This window comes from Macrotis lagotis, chromosome 2, assembly GCF_037893015.1.
Source record: "Macrotis lagotis isolate mMagLag1 chromosome 2, bilby.v1.9.chrom.fasta, whole genome shotgun sequence".
In the NCBI taxonomy this organism is placed as follows: Eukaryota; Metazoa; Chordata; class Mammalia; order Peramelemorphia; family Peramelidae; genus Macrotis; species Macrotis lagotis.
The window spans coordinates 108403738-108421160 of NC_133659.1; the positions used below are offsets into that span (position 1 = coordinate 108403738).

Here is a 17423-nt window from a genome sequence, read left to right on the forward strand (position 1 = left end):
TCTTGAAGGACTCCTTGTACTTAATAACCATTTGGTCTTATAAAAAGTAATATCTTCAGGGGCAGCTAGGTGGCGTAATGGATAGAACACCAGCCCTGGAGGACCTGAATTCAATTGCACCCCTCAGACACTTAATAATTACCTAGCTGTGTGGCCTTGGACAATTCACTTAACCCCCTGGCCTTGCTTAAAAAAAAAAAAAAAGATAATTTCTTCCCTAACCTTAAACTGAGTGAGTTTCCTTTCAATTTCTGTAGTAGCTTTATAAATTCTACTAGGAATCTATTTTTCCTGATTTTTAGAATGCCTGACAGGCCAAGAGTAATTCATACAGGGAGGAAAACTGGTTCAATAATGTATTACCCAGTGTAAGTGGTGTGAATTTATAGTAAATGTGTGTATCTATGTGTTCACAATGCCCAGGTCTGTCATTTAATTTACAGAGTTTGCTATTTTTCAACATTTCCATGTCTAAATTTTTTGAATAGTTACTGGAATTGTTGTCACCTTCATCTTCATTTACCGTGAGTACAACAAGAAAAAAGGGTGAGTCAAAAGTGTCTTTTAAAATGGATCTTTTTTAACATCCAGAATATTTTTCTTTTGCATTGATTTGTACAATCAGTATTTTTTACTTTTTTTCCAAAATATGATAATAATAATGCTAGACTCGACAAATTTGTTTTATATTTAAGAGCCAGCTCAAACTTACTTTGTCAGGGAAAGGGTTCAGGCAAAATATTGGGCTTTCAAAGAAAAACAAAGAGGAACAACAAAAAGTAATTTTACTTCATAAGATAATGGCTTCCAAACTCAAATCAAAGTGCCCATCTAGGATCTATAAAAGGGTGCTGCAAGAGCCCCTCCCAAAATGCACAACTAAGTTCATGTGATTAGAACCACAAATGGGACCAGTCAGAGCCTCAGTGGCCAGCCTGCCCTATCCATGCTGGGGACTTCAGCAAGTGGACCTCAAGCTGGAACAGAATGATTGATGCTTCAGAAGTCTTTTTATTGGGAGGAGGGAATCTCTGTGACTAAAAAACTATATTACTCACATTTTGCTTTCTCAAGTATATGATGAATTTAACATCTTGTTTTTAAAGCTGCTGTTTTTGAATCCTGTTGACCTTCCTGTTCTCTTATGTACATTTTTTAAAAAAAAAAGACTTTAATGACTATTTCCCCCCTCATTTTGATAATCTAAATGGTAGTTCCTCTCCCCTTTTTCCATACTGAATTTAAAGAAATTGGCCATGCCTGAGGATGTATATCTCAACATTTAATTACTAGTTTTACTCACTTATCTCTGAAATCTAAGATCTCTTCCTGAATCAAACTGCTTTGTCTTTTCTTACAGGGCAGTATTATTCCATTATATTTATACTATAATTTATTTTAACTATTCCCCAACCATTGGGTCCCCACTTAGTTTCCAGTTGTTTGTCACTACAATAAAAGCAAGTTAGTAAACAATTTTGTATATATGGATCCTTTCCCTCTTTGATCTCTTTGGAGACATAGGCCTACTATTTATGTTTCTAGGTCAGAAGTCCATAGTTTAATGATGGCTATATTACTTCAGTTTGGTAACTAAGAAATCAAAGGAATTCCTAGGGGCAGGGTCATATGGTCTTGCCTGTTACAGGTGGTACCATCCAGTGTCATAAATGTTCCCTTTTTTTTCAGATTATCATGACAGTAAACAGAATATACATAAGTAGAAAAAGCAGTGTGCAATTCTAAAGTTTGGGATAAAAATGGAATTAAAAAAAGGTACCACAATGAAATAAATAGCTTAGTATCACAGCAACCTGATGCCCATTATTTGTGGTATGCTGTTAAAGGAAAATTTTTTTAATCCCTTTGTCTTCTTTTGTAATCATTGCCCAAGAATTAATTAGTAAAGTTGCTTTAGGTTTTCTGACCAAAACAAAAGACACTTCTTTGTATTTAGATATTAAAATTCTTCAGAGAATCGTGGACTTATTTATAACAACCATTTCATATTCAAAATGAGCTTAGTAACTAAGAATAATATTGATAATAACCAGTAATATTAATTTTAATACCAAGCATTTATATAGTATTTTTATATTTGTAATCTTATATTTTATTATTTGAATCTCACAACCCTGTGAGATATAGATATCAGAAGTTTTCTTTTGGAAATTTGGCAGTTGAGCCATTGGTGTGTTGATGACAAAATTCATGTCTGTCCCTTATGTGGAGGACTAATTTCTTATGTAGCTGTAAAAGCATATGATCATCCAACCTGAGAAATTTATTTTAAAATTGATCTTTATAAGGGCTGTCTGCAAATTCAAGTGCTTTTTGTTTTCTTAAATTCTGTTTAATTTGGAGGAGTTGCAATTTGATCAATTTAACTTAAAATGGTAATTGTTAAACTTAATTGTAATAGTTGACAGAGTCAAGATCTGTTTTTGCTGGTCTTTTAAAAATTTAGAAAGCTTGACAAAGCAGGCGTATAATTTAATGAATAAGAAAGTAAAAAGATGTAAATGAAATATATTAATTGCTAGGATATTTTGAAAGTAATTATTAGAATAAAACAAGAGATGTGCTTTAGAATTATTTCTGAGAAACTGTCTTCTGACTGGATTTGCCTATAGAAATAAGCCACTTTAATAATTTTGACATCACCTTCAACTCAAACCTCATGAATGAGTTCAAATTTTATCAGTTTTCTGTATTATTGAGCAAAGATAAAGGGCTGTATTTATACAAAATGTTATCATTCTAAAGAGCTTAAGAATTTTTAGTTTTATTTGTTCATTTTGCCTTTTGAGAATTTATTATACTTTCTCTTTTATTTCTTTGCCACTATAGATAAAATCTGCTTTTTCCTCAAAAATGTTTTCTTATTAAAAAATTGTTCATTACATTTATTATAAGTTTTTGCTTTCTGTATTTTTAAATTTCATCCTCCCTAATCCTTAATCATGTATTTATGAAAAAGCTTATTTTTCCTGTCATAGTAGCCAAACTGCTATAGGACTTGTGGGAGATAAAAATTAAGTGAAGTTGAGCTGAGAAAAGACATTGAAAAAGAGTGCAAGTTAATTTGGACTTAATAGGCAAAGCACTATAATGCATCCCATATTATTACCATATGTTCTTATTCATAACAGTGTGGAAAGAAGCAGTATCACAAAAACACAAAAATTGCTTGGTTTGGTGTGATGCATTCTTGACTTAAATTCAAGTCCTGCTATTTCTAGAATTCACACTTTGGAAACCTGTGAAATGATGAATTATTTGCTCTTGCAAGATATTACTTAAACACATGCAAAATATTTTTTCATAGTTTAATCTGCCCATGGATAATCAATAGGCATGAAAAATTGATTGAAGTTGAATGTATTGGAAAAACTTTTTGCCATAAAATTGAATAGTATGAAAGCATGTCTCCTTTATAAGTTTATATAAAAACCTGCCCCAAACTTGGAGCATTAGGTCCCAGTACTATCTGGTTTGAAATGATCTTTTAGCAAATGAAATAATTTTAGATCATATAAACTGTATACATTGCAACTCATGCATAGATTATCGCTGGGGCAGAAGTTTGAAATTTCTCCCATTTGGTGGTTAGGTGGTCTTTAATTTTATCAAATTAAGGGCACACATTAATTTGAATTAATATTTTGTTTTTACAAAGTCCACGACGCCAAGAGACAAGCCTTAATTAACTTTTTACTCTTACTTCTTATGCCCCATGGAATTTATTTTGCTTGTTCTTCCTATCTTCATTTTTTCCTTTTTGTTTTTTGTGATTGGTCACATTTATATTTTATTCAGTTAGACCTTTTCCCTTCCTTTGTCCAGCACATACATAACTGATGAAAACCACAAAGAAGAAACATGTTTAAATTCTCTTAATCCTTCTAATGAAGATACATAATGAAAGAAAGGTTTACTTATAAATCATTAAAAGGTATATGTAACTTCTATTATGTCTGTAAGTTATACTCAACTTGAAAAGTGTTCAGAAATTTTCATTGGAAAGTAGCCAGAGTTGCAGAGGGGACAGAAAGAAAGAAACTTATACCCTGTTTTCTTTGCTAAACTACTTTAGTCTTCTGGCAGTGAACTTTTCTTGTTTATAAAACATACTTTCTAAATAAAATTTCTAAATAAGTTTAAAATATTACAGACTATTGCTTTGGAGGAAAAAGCCAAAAAAGATATCTTCAGCAAAGCCCCTGTGTATCTTAAGCATGTTGAGAGGAGGTGGGTCCCTCAGCATTCCTTCCCAAATCTAAATTCAGAACTGAAAAATCCTGTGTTGAGATCTGCTTCTAAGTCGAGTAATCTTAGGAGTAATGGCCTTTCTTCTGGGGGCAGGCCCCTTGCTAGAGTCTAGCTAAAAGCACTGCCCTCGGGAAGCTTGCATTTATTGTTTATTTTACACAAAACTTAGTTATCTCAATAGAAAACTCCAATATCAACACAAGTTATCAGAATGAAACAGTAGGGGTTGTACTGAATAGGGGTGGGCATTGGAGAGAGGACTAGACAGAAACAGATTTTATTGATAGTTGTGAGAGGTGGCTGAAGGATAGAGCACTGAACTACCCTCTTCTCTGCCTCATCCTCAACTATCATGTTGGTATAGCTGTTTGGACTTCACCAGGGGTCAAGAGCCAAGATGTTAGGAGAGCACCACAACCTGGGGACTTCAGTAAAACTTTTTAAATTTCAATCTTCAAAAAAGAGATTACATCTTTTCCTGCCTTAGAAATTCAATATAAAACATTGATTTGCTAGAAATTTTGAACCTGAAGAAGGAATTTAAAATTTTGTCAGATGCATTTGGTTAAGTGCCCCTGTTTTGTCAGGAATATTGCATTTTCCAAGAAAAACTTTTTTGGTAAATGAATGTTATGAAAGGGAAATCTGTCTTAAATTCCAGAAAGACTTCTATTAAGATGGTTTGTGTTTTATAGTGATTTAAACTGTTAAGCATTATTAAGCTGCAGGATTCACTTATCCAGAATGTTCTGTTCTCCCATCAGGGCTCGATAAATTGACATTCTTCTAATTGTTAAAGAACTTGTGTCATCAGAATGAATTGTCTTTGTAAAAGCATCAGTTTAGTCAGAGTTCTGGATTACATCATTTTATTTGATTGTCTGAGTTTTCCTATTGTAACTAAATGAACTCGGCTCAGCATATATACATTGATTACCAACTCTCTGAAGTACTATAGGTGAGAACTGTTCAGAGCTAGAATTAATAGATTGCTTCTTTTGGTGGTTGGGGTTGGGAATCTCTCTAAAAAGAATGAGGAATTATTCAGTTTCTTTTCTATATGTACCTATTTTAAAGATTCTTTTATGGTTTCTTATTGTTATATAATTTTATTTGACTGTGATATTCTTTTTCTTGTTTTGTCTTATAGGAAAAAGACAACAATTTAATGTTAATGCTGATTACAAAATTTTCCCAAACCAAGAGAATCTCTCTGAGGAAAGCAATCAAAGGGTTTGAGCATATTAATGTAACTAAACTATATTTTAAGTGTTAAGCACTTTACAAATTACTTTCAATGAGATTTCTTTGCCACTGTTAAGTTGGAATTTTGATGTTTTATGTACACCCATACACACCATCCTTTGGCATGTTGGGAAACAAGGATAAGAAGAGAAAATCCACATTGTGAAGGTCATCATAGCCTTTTGTGCAGGATATCAGAAGGACAATGGCAAGAAAAAAGTTTTGCAAATGCATTTATAGGAATAGTAGTTTTGAAATCTACAATATTTTCACTGGATAATTTAAGAAATTAAATGACTGAAAACGGGAGGTTGGGCATGATCAACTTGAAAAGTTTTGTAAAGAATGTTCTTGTCAAACAATGGAACTTGATCCTATTCATAATGACTTTTTTTGGGGGGGTAACCCATATACTAACTCAGGACAAAATTTAAGAAGTTGGCTTCTGCCGATGGCTATGAAGTTGACATTTATTTTCACCCATCAATGGGAAATGGGTTTAATTTAAACAAGATAACAAAATAAAAAACTTTCTGTGACAAAGGGACATAAGTTCCTAGTCAAGAATTCCTGCACAAGGTACACTGAAAACTTGGGGCCTTAGCATCTTTTTCACAGATAATTCTAGAATAAGTGTTTTGTGATTTGAATATACCCATGGTTAAAAGTATATTAAAATAAAGCCTGGGGGGTGGGTGACCTAGAAAGGGGTATAATAGCATGTCCCCCTTTCTTATCGGTATGATCTTGGGTAGAGCTCTTATTTGGTATAGGAAACCATAAACTAATATTAACCACATTGTATTATTTTTTTTCTTCCTAATTTTTGGTTGAAGAACACAAAAGGTGTTTATTAGGCAGCTTTCAGCAACACCTCTGTTCTAAGAGGCTACTCTCTAAAATACAGTCTATTAACTTAGGACTGCCAGTGTGTATCAAGAAGGGGAAAACCTCCAAGCCAGGAGCTCCCTGCCCTCCAGACACTCCGCCCCAGTGTGGCCAGTTTTAAACCTTAGGGAACATGTTCAAGCAATGCCTTCAAGCCCTAGAATACACTCTGTATACAGGGGCATGCCATCTTGCTCCTCCATGCTTTTTTAAAGAGAGATCTTTTTAAAGACTTCAACTGGGCAAACATAGTTTATACATTTTCTAATCTGGAGAAGGGAGGCTGTGAACTTGAGAAAATGTTAACAAACTTATCCCCTGCTGTGCTCTTCCTCACCAGAGAGCCTGACACATGGGTCACACTGTGGAACACTGTATTTGGTCAGGAAAAAGCAGGGGCTTTGTGGGATATGTTATATAGTGGCTCCAAGTTCCTGTCCCTGGGAGGGGAGAGGAGCTAGAGGAAACCTTTTCCTGTAACCTTTCTGTTGTCTCAGAGCCCAAACTTAAAGGCTTAGAGGATTAGGAGCCACCTATATAATTCATTAAAAGTAACAGATACAATCTCTTCTTTGGGAAATGTCACAGCCAGAGGGCCCCTGCCCCTCTGTTCTGGAACAGCAGAGGCTGAGCCCATCTCACAGCTGTAACTTCTGGCTTCTCCAAAATGCTAAAGCTACAGCTGGCTTAAGTTCTCCCATATGTTGATTACAAACTTCTCAGAATGGCCTTACTACACTGCTTGACTCTCTTCTGAATAGTTTTGTGGACGTGAGAATCACAGTGAAGGTTCCCTCGAGAGTCTCTAGACTCCAAGCCTCTCCCCAGTGCGTCCTTACATGACAGTTCCATGCCTCAAAGACCCTTCAAAGGTGACCATTCATTTGTCTGAGTCAAGGTTCTTTTTGTAAAGGCACAGTAACCATGTCCAAGGTCTCTGCAAGAGGGGCCATGTAAGGTGGAAGTTATATACATTAGTTACAAGCATAGATATACTTACACTTTTGAAGAAATGAGTAGGAACACAGGACTCAATAGACATCACCAATTTGGACCAATACAAAGTTGGGAGGTGTTTCCTTTTGAATTGCAAATTTTCTTCTATAAAATTATATAAGGAAGTTCTATTTTGAAGGAGAGAAACTCAAATAGGCTATGAAGTAAGTGCTGTTATGTAGCGAAAAGCATGTATATGTAAATGAGTGCTTCAATATTTCTTGCAATCATGCTATTTTTTGAAGATTATGAGAGTTCTAAGTTTGGTATCAGGAACACTTTCACATTCTGATTTTTGGGTATGCCTTATTAAATGACGGGGAGATAACTTCGTTAGATTAATCTCTTAAAACAGACTTCTATGAAATAGAAGTATACCGATTTATACAGATATTTCTTTAAACCTAATTTTGGTGGGGTTTGATTGGAAGTAATATATTCTCTTATGCAATAAGTTCTCTATTGAATATATATATATACACCTTTGCTGTGCTTGTATGTAAGGATTAAATGTGATTTTTGTTTTATATGAACATTATTCATCGGCAACTTGTGCATTCTGTTAATTTGTAGGAAAAAGAAAGGTCATCCTACTTGAAAAAATTACAGATGTTATCCTTGAAAAGGGGATGAGATGGCAAACCAGTTTGTGTGATATGTTTCTAAAGATGAATAAAAATAAATTTTTTTTCTATCGAAGTAGCATTTTTTCCCTCTTGAATTGCAGCAGTCTTGGTGGACTTTCTCCAGAATCAGGGTATGTAGGATTGGGGAAAATAAGTCAATATTAACTCTGATTGCTGTTTAAGAATAAATCATGATGATGAAAAAGGGTAAAAACATCATTTGTACAAAAATATTCATAGCAGCCCTGTTTGTGATGGCAAAGAATTGGAAATCAAATAAATGTCCTTCAATTGAGGAATGGCTTAGCAAGCTGTAGTGTATGTATGTCATGGAACGCTATTGTTCTATTAGAAAACAGGAGGGATGGAAATTCAAGAAAGCCTAGAAGGACTTGCATGAACTGATGCTGAGATGAGCAGAACCAGAACATTATACACCCTAATAGCAACATGGGGGCGATGATCAAACTTAATGGACTTGCTCATTCCATCAATGCAACAATCGGGCACAATCTTGGGGTTCTCTGCAATGGAGAAAAAACATCTGTATCCAGAGAAAGAACTGTGGAGTTTGAACAAAGACTATTCCCTTTAATTTTTTTAAAAAAAGTTATCTTATGTACTTTTGCTATCTCTTATACTTCATTTCTTCCTTAAGGATATGATTACTCTCATCACATTCAACTTAGATCAATGTATACCATGGAAACAATGTAATGAGTAACAGACTGCCTTCTGTAGGGTGTGGGGGGAGGGAAGTAAGGTTAGGGGAAAAATTGTAAAACTCAAAATCTTAATAAAGAAATCATGAGCTGAAGATGCAAACCCCAAATTCTGGGCAGTTTACACATAGCATGAAAGGCTATTTCCAAAGTAAATATGTTCAATACTATTCAAGATTCCTATTTCATTGTATTTCTTTTAGGTTCTTTTAAAAAAAACTTACTAGCTGAACTGATATTCTTTTGAAGTTAACATTTTAAAGACAGTCTTCTAGATTTATGTCCAGAGCCTTTTAAAACTTGAGAAACTATTCAATAATTATACATTTATGACATAACTTTTGCTTTATAAGAATCATTTCTTCCCTAAAGTTGGTAGCCTCCCCCATGCCTCCTTACTTTGGGGGTTTTCTATATTGCTTGTCAGTACCTTTTACTTTTTTGCAAAAGCAATCACTGACAATTGGTCAATCAAGTTAAAAGGGCAATAATTACTAAATTATCTGGAATGAGGATGGCGAGTCAGGTTTTTCAAACGAAGGCTGAAAAACTACTTGTCAGATTTGGGGGAGTTTTATTTAGGTACAGATTCATCAATATCAAGAATTCTAAACCTGGTATTCACAAACCTGGATAATTTCAGGAAATCTCAAACAGATGCAAGAACAAACTTTTTAATTGGTTTCCTTTGCAGGCCTGCATTTTTTTATTTTACACATTTAAAAATACTTCAGAAATGGGGTCCAGGACACACAAAAAGGTTGACATTTTGCTCCCCTTCACCCCTGCCCCTCCATCTACATTGTCTCTTAAGTTCCTTTTCTTCCCTGGATTCTTGAAAATCTTCCCATATTTGGCCCCCTCTAGTGGCAAGGTTGCCACAAAACACAGGTAGGCATCACAGTGTGAGTGGCTTTAAAAGGGCCCAGACTGCAAGAAAAGGGAAGAAGAGATGAATGGGGAACTGGCCTTGTATGTCACACTAACAGCTTGACAGTTGAAATTCTGGATTTTAGAGCTGCTGGGGCAGCTTCTAGAAGGCTCATTTTTATAGGAGAAGAAACATGAGGCCAGAGAGGTTTAAATCACTTACCCAGTCACAGGTGTTGAGTCCAGTCCAGTGCTCTTATCCACTAAACCCTCTTTAGTTGTATATACAATGTTTACAGCAATTAGGGTGAGAATAGAGTTTACCAGTTTGGTTTATCTGATTATTCCTTATAATTTCTTATTCTCAACCTTATGAAATTCAATGAGAAGGAGTTGAAAAATAGACATGACAAGCAATGTAGAAAAAAATTTATTGATATATTTAACCTTATAGACTAAACCATTTTATAGCACCTCAAAATTACAAAGAACAAGTAAAAAGCTTAGGATGCTGTCAGTCATGTTGATTCCTCTGTCCAGAGAACATTTATCCATTAGGCCATCTCTTACCTCTGAGTTTTAGAAGCTTCAATGCAGTTGCTTAGTAAGAACTGGTCTTTTCCCCCTATGATTCAAGAAGCAAATGCTATGACTAACCAACCAGCCTTGCATAGAGTTCCGGGACTGCTGCTTTTCCCCCTACATCATAACCGATTTCAAATGGTGCTAGACAAAAACAGACTCTGAACACCAAGAGAAATCGGTCAGCCTGTGTAAGAGAGAGGTCCTGGAGGGTTTGTGGACTGCTGCTGCATTGAACAGTGGCTGACGGCTTTGCGTGTACAGATTGCCTCCATTTTTCAGGCAAGAAATAGAATAGTTCTTGCTCAAAGGGGCTATATCTACTCTTCTCTTTATTCCAGAAAAACACATCACCACTCAATTGAAGACTAAAATCATGACATTCATTAACCAAGAAGTGTTTATTTTTTGAAACTAGTTGGACCCTCCCGTGGCGGGGCAGGATTGTTAACTAACATTCAGTAGGAATACTGCCATATTTAGAATATACTGTCATACATCCTCACAACAACCCTGTGAGGTAGGTAGGGGATGAGTATAATAACCTTCTTCTGAAGAAAAGAAAACTGAGGCCTGGGAGATACTGATTAGTTCAAGCTCTTGCAGTTAGTAACTGGCTGAGATTAGAAACCTCAAGTTTTGAGATTCCCAATCCAATTGTTTTTTCAGCTGAGCTATGCAAAATAGGCCTTGGTTCTCAGCACTGTCACTGGAGCTTATACCTTGAATGTGATCCTACCCCTTAATTCACTTTTTATAACAATTACCATCCTGTGGAGGGAGTCTTCCCAGTTCAAATGGCAAATCTGAAAAGTAGATGAGCCACTGAAACTTCTTTGCATGTCCTTCTCTTGCCGCAATTCTTACTCCTAAAACACTGATTTCAAATGGTGCTAGATACAGAGATGGAAAAATCTAAGCCACCATGTGAAACCAGCTTCCAGAAGAAGAGGAACATCCTGAAGGGAGGAAGCCTCAGCCTCTGTTGTGAGATGGAAGGTCTTCTTGTTCTTCCACTGGTGACAAAAGGTGTAATTTATTATCACAGCACAGGAAACAGTTACACAATGGCAACCAAAACACAGTGGAAATCATCCTCTTTCTTATTAAGAGGTGGCAACACAAAACCCCTTTCTGGATTGACTCATCAGACCAAAAGAGACCAGATTAACTAGGGTACTAAAGGGAGAAACCAGAGTTAAAAGATCTTACTGAAAGGTGCCATTAACTCTCAGAAGACAAGGACATTTTCCCACCCATGCCACCATTTGACACCTACCTGTGGTTTCTTTCAGCTGGTACATAAACCATTGAAAAATTTCAGTTGAGGAGCCCATGGTGGGGTGGGGGGGGTTTTCCTGATTTGACTGTAAATGGACCTTCCAAATAATTTTTCTAAATTAGGGCATATTCAATGCATTAGTTCTCCCCACACTTCTCCCTCCCCCTTTTTACCTAGGTCAGGGGATCTTATGGTCCATGAACTTTTTTTAAAAAATTCTATTTCAGTAGAATTTGTTTCCTTTTTACTCCTATTTATGTTACATATTTAAAAGCATGATTCTGGAAAGGGATCCATAAACTTCACCCAGGCACCAAGAGTAAAAGAGTAAAAAGACCCTTGACCTAAATTACCTTTTCTGTTGTTCTTCAGGCTAAGAAAACAAGACATACACAAGGCTTTTTCAGAGTTACTTTCCTGACACCAAATTCAAAGAGAACAAAGAGGCAAAATATAATGTTTCTTTGAAAATTCTTAGTGTAACAACCTAAGGTGCTTTTTTGTCACTGCTGGGAAATACTATCTTATACTTTGGAAACGATTTGTTGATTAAAAATAATTTTTTTTTGTTTCAAGAAGGCAGTGGCATTGCTAGCATCAGCCTGAATCTCTCTACTAATCTCCTAATTGGCAGGCAACAACAACAAAAAACCTTCCCGGTGGCATGCAAGATTAAACATGCTCCCTTCCAAGACCTGGGGATTATGGAGACTGCATAGCCTGTGCTTCCTGCTTCTACAGCCTTCTGTGTCCACTCTGGAGGTGCGGCTGTCATTAAGTCCTTCACTATTACCATCCTATCACAAAGCTGTCCCTGGCTCCTGCCTTCCCAGAACCAAAGCCAATCAAGCCAGACTCTCACCACCTTAAATTTAACAGATTTATTTACATGTATGCAAGGTGGAAAGGCACTGAGGATACAAAAAATAAGGCAAGCCCCTGATTTCAAGGACTTTATATTTTACTCAAATAGTTGGGCTTTTCCCCTCCTTTGTCTTAGAATATGGCTGCAAGGGGGTACTCCAGGGATTAACCAAACCCACCACCTTGGCTATAACACACTGACAACTAAGTGGGTGGTGGGGCTGTCCCAAACCACACTCCTAGGTGATGTCAACCAAAATGACAAGAAAACTGGGTAGGCAGGAACAGAGAAAGAGGGGTTTTATCTGTTGTCTTTAAGGAAAAGCCAAGTCAGGGTTGGGACAAAGAGGAGGTTTGGAGACCTTGACCAGACTAAAAGGGAGACAGTCCGTCCCCAGGCACTGGGCTCCCTTGATGTATAATCAGTGGCTCTGCTTATGATCTGGCCTTTGGGTTCTTTTGGTGAGTAGGGACTGAGCTTGTCACTGTTCTTGTATCTCCTCACAATGCCAAACGCAGTCCCTGATAAATACTTAAGAAGAAAATGGAGAAGATGCAGGAAATGGGAAGAAAGGGAGGTAGAGGAATTGTTATACTTTAATGCAAAACTAAATACACGGTGCACATCTGTTATTGGATGTGGCTGTCTACCATCCACAAGGGAACTGCAAGGGCCCATCCTGTGGCCGTCGTCCCTGAGCTTAAACAACAAACTTTGACTTGGTTCACTGTGGAGGCTCTCAGCAAGGCCGCAGCTTCTCCATCCTGCTCCTGCCTCCAGTGCTGAGTCACGGTTACTTACGTGAGAGAAACAAAAAATAAAACAGGGCCTGCTTCCGGCTAGTCCATCAGGAGGCCAGGCAAGAAACCCTATGTCTCATCATTGGCTGAGGGGCTTTCATCATTCCTGGATGTGAAGAGGACACATGAAATGAGGGGCACCTTTGGCCACAAGAGAACCTTATGTGGTGGGGGCATTCCCTGGTGTTGAGCCCCCACTGCCAATCCAGAACACATGGCTGCCCTGTTACCTCCATGCTCTCCTTTTGAAGGAGAGGAGGCCTGACATTTCAGCTGGCTCTCATGGCTAGTATGTATGTATATATGTATATATGTTTGTATGTGCTTCTATGATTTTCCCATACTGTAGAAACCTTACAAAGAGCTTGTGATTGTGTCACCTAGGAAGCGACGGCCACCAAGTCCTGTCGCTGTGCACACCGGAGTTTTAGGCCATGACAACTCACAAAGAGCAACTACAAAGTAGAAAAGTAGCCACAAGCTACATTGGCAGAGGAAGATCCCACACATGAAATTACTAAGTGACGATCCCCAAAACTAACTTTTTTAAGTTTCTTTAAGGGCAGCCGGGAGAAAGGCCTAGGCTTCTGGGGCACTAAAGAGGCTTTCTTTGTTTTTTCCTCTTCAGAATGGTAAACAAACTGTTGGAGCCCTTATGGAAAGTCCTTAATTAATATTAGACTCAAATATGGGGACAGAGAAGTAAAATTGGAATTCTGAGTTGTTCTAGCTGGTGCCCCATGGGCTCACTTATGTCTTTATGATGATGTGAGGCGGGGTCTGACGGACCCTTTCTTGGGACACCATTACCCAAAGAGAATAAGCCTGTGTATGAGGTGCATGAGTTCATCCAAGCAGTTCCTTCTACACACACACACACACACACACACACACACACACACACACACACACACACGGTATGCATACACACAAGCACATGTGGCGCATATATATATATATAGCACGTGTGCGCACATGGCACACATACATGTGGCGTACGTGCGCGCGCGCACACACACACACACACACACACACACGCACACACATACACATACCACTCCCCAAACAGTTCAGGTCCACATTCTCAAATACACACCAAGCAATCAGCAAGGCTCTTTGGTTGGGTTATTTCGACATGGACAGGTAGATTCAAAGTGAAACTACAGCTGTGGGGTGATGTCAGGAGCGGCACTGAAGGGAGGAGACTCACCAGTCCTGCATCTGCACTGGCCTCCATGTGCTCCTGGTCCTCCACGGCTCTGAGCAGAGGGCACCCTTCCCTTCTCTCCACCTTCTGCCCCCCACCCCACCCCCACCCCTGCCAGTGGCCAAAGATGAATAGCAGCAGGCTCGGGCTCCCCCCGGCTCTCTGCTGCTGGGTACCTGCTCACTAGAAGATCTGGGGGGCCTGCTTGAAGGAGCCCAGGTCTTTGCCTCCCCTTCACATTGCCTTCTCAGGAGTTGGCCAGGTGTCAAAGTCCCCAGCGCAGCTTCAACTTCTTCTGAACAGCAGACCACTCCAGCCCCAGGTCTTGAAGGGAAGGGCATTCTGTCAGGTTAGATGTTCTCCCCGTTGTTTCCCTAATACAATCCCTTCCTACCCACCTTCTTTCTTGCACTGGGAGGTGCTGGGCATGTTAACTAACTTCAGGCTGGCAGTTCTGCCCACTGCTTGGGCACACACCTGGCAAACAGCACATGAAGCTGGGCACGCCCAGTGACGCTGTTCCACTTTTCTCTTTCAGGGGGAAGCAGGGATGGGGCTGGGCCAGTCATGGGGTAGGTTCTGAGCCTAGCACCAACTTTCAAGCATGCCCTCTTGCCTGCTTCTTCCAAAGCATGACACAGTGAGCAGCTGGACCCAGGTTGCCCACCAGTCCCTCTCTGTTATCAGGACCTGTCTCTGCCAGTCTTATTACCAGGAACAGTGAGTGGAGGAGGGAGGGGTGGAGGAGGAAGTTTCACAGTCTGGTGCATTCCCATCAGGAGGAGAGAAGGAAAAGGGGGAGAGAGAAAGGGCAGGGAGAGGGGAGAGAACTGAGAAATGGGAGAGAGGGGAGAGAATGGAGAAAGGGGGGAGAGGAGGAAGAAGAGAGAAGGAGAAGGAGGAGGAGGAGGAGAAGAAGAAGATTGTAGTATTAGCAGGGGAGGAAAGGGAAGCGAGGGAAGGGAAAGGAGAGGAAGAGAAGGGGGAAGAAGAGAAAGAGGGAAGTGGAAGAGAGGGAGAGGAATATAAAGAAGGAGAAGATTAAGGAGAGAGAGAGAGAGAGAGAGAGAGAGAGAGAGAGAGAGAGAGAGAGAGAGAGAGACTCAGAAACTTCGCTTTAATGAACTTTGATGTCTCCCCTTTCATTTCTTTTCCTTTCTCCTCCTGTCAGGAATGGCGTTTGCCAGTGAGGGCGGGTGCTCAGGTACCAAGCCAACTGGGCTCTCTCCTGCCTCTCCCCTGAGCCTGGCACTCTCCCTCCAGCCGTTACCCAACATGCACTTCAGCTTCACGTCGGGGAGACCTCACCCTCTTGTTTTCAAAGTTTTATAACAGTATTGTTTGTTGTTGAGTAGATTAAATTCTTTAGAGGTTAGGGTTTGGGGGGGGGGGTGGCTGGAGAAGATCAAGACAATCTGCTGGAGCCAAGAGATTAAATTAGCTCCTTTCTGAACACAGAGTTCACCTGTCTTGGAAAGAGACCAATGGCCAAGCACGTGTTCCCCCTCTGCCCTCATGCCCTCCTTCTCTTCCTGTCCTGGAGAGAAACTCTAGTCTGACAAGGACATGCCTGGGTGTGTGATCAGGGGCCAGGGCTTTAAGGGTCAATGAGACAAAGTTCAAGATAAAATGAAAGCAACTGAACTGGAGAATAGGAATGAAGGAAATGGTCTGTCTCTCCCCTACCTTCCCATGGACCAGTTGAGGATCTCCCAATCTAGAAAATGCCCCAGGCCTTCCCCTCATGATTGGGTACTTCCTTCATCTTCCCAAGGGTCTACCACCCTCAGTCCTGGACCACACTGGGGTCCTATGGGTAGTTTTCCAGGCAGATGATTTACTTCTGAAATGAGCTTTGGCTGATATTTAAAACTTTTTTTTGAAGGTTAAATGACCAGACACATTTTTATAAAAATATTCCCTAATGTACACTAATCAGCATAATGCAATATACTGGGTAGATGATGGATAAATTATAGGGATTGTATATGAGTTATTTTCTATACACAAACAAGGGGAAACAAGGGCTAGAGGGCAGAATACTGGTCTCAGTCAGGAAAACTGGGGTTCAACTCTTGCCTCTGACACATCCTGGTGCAATGCTTGCCAAGTCTTCAATGTCTCTAGTATCTCCTTAAGACTCCACATTTCTAAACAGTCAGTGGTCTATATTGGTAGAGAAAGCATCTTCACTCGAAGTTCTCCATTACACCTATATCACCACTGCTCCTAAACTTTTTCACATATCTGTCTACACAGATGTGTAGTGTAGTGTAGTGTAGTGTAGTGTAGTGTAGTGTAGTGTAGTGTAGTGTAGATGTAGTGTAGTGTACACAGATGTGTAGTGTAGTGTAGATGTGTGTGTGTGTGTGTGTGTGTGTGTGTGTGTGTGTGTCTGTGTGTGTGTGTGTGTGTGTGTGGTCTCTGAATGGAGCAAGACAAAGATGAAGAGAAAGACAAGACAGATGGTGGGAAGAACTTTAGACTTTGAGATCAAGAACTGGGTTTCAGGCCCAGTTCTGCTACCTGGGCAAGACATGCCTCTTCTCGATCTACTCATTTTTAAAATGGTTGGGAAAGAAACCAATTTTGGAAACCAGAACTGTAAGCTATCCTCACCACTGTCCATTTAAATGTTGTCAGCTCCTTTTCTCAACAAAAGACCGAAGGCAGAGAAATCTATGCCCCTGCCCCCATCCCTCCTCACCCCACCTGCCCCAATCCTTGAGTGATGGAAGGCAATGGAGAAGCTTCTATTAGAACTTTAGCGTTATGCTAAATATACCAAAGAAGACGGTTTCTCTTTCAAGCAGATTTTGCTCTTCTATTAAAATTGATACTCACCTGTAGCCTCATTCTTCTTCAGGCTCCAGGCACTCCAGTTCATATCTAAGAAACATGCACGTGCACTTCCTCTTCCCTTAAACTGCTAATACTCATCCACCTCAACTCAAGCCATTTCAGCAGGAGAGACTCAACCTTATCTGCCTAGGGCCATAAGACAGGCAGGGTATGCAAAGGATTCTACCTTTGTCCCTCCCCCACTCCAACCTTCAAAAAATCATCTC

At 39.3% G+C, this 17423-nt stretch overlaps 1 protein-coding gene across 2 annotated transcripts in view; it reads left to right on the plus strand.

Annotated features, from left to right (window-relative positions):
• The window catches only part of LOC141513075 (membrane cofactor protein-like), a 49970-nt gene extending 38223 nt beyond the window's left edge, over positions 1 to 11747 (plus strand). Inside the window, exons 11-13 of one of the 2 annotated variants that reach the window (XM_074222557.1) lie at positions 489 to 546; positions 3847 to 3955; positions 5423 to 11747. In XM_074222557.1, coding sequence (XP_074078658.1) covers positions 489 to 546; positions 3847 to 3922 — 134 coding nt within the window. In that variant the 3' untranslated portion in view covers positions 3923 to 3955; positions 5423 to 11747. The remainder of the gene's footprint in view (positions 1 to 488; positions 547 to 3846; positions 3956 to 5422) is intronic. The other variant, XM_074222558.1, reaches the window with a different exon arrangement.
• Positions 11748 to 17423: the final 5676 nt, after the last annotated feature.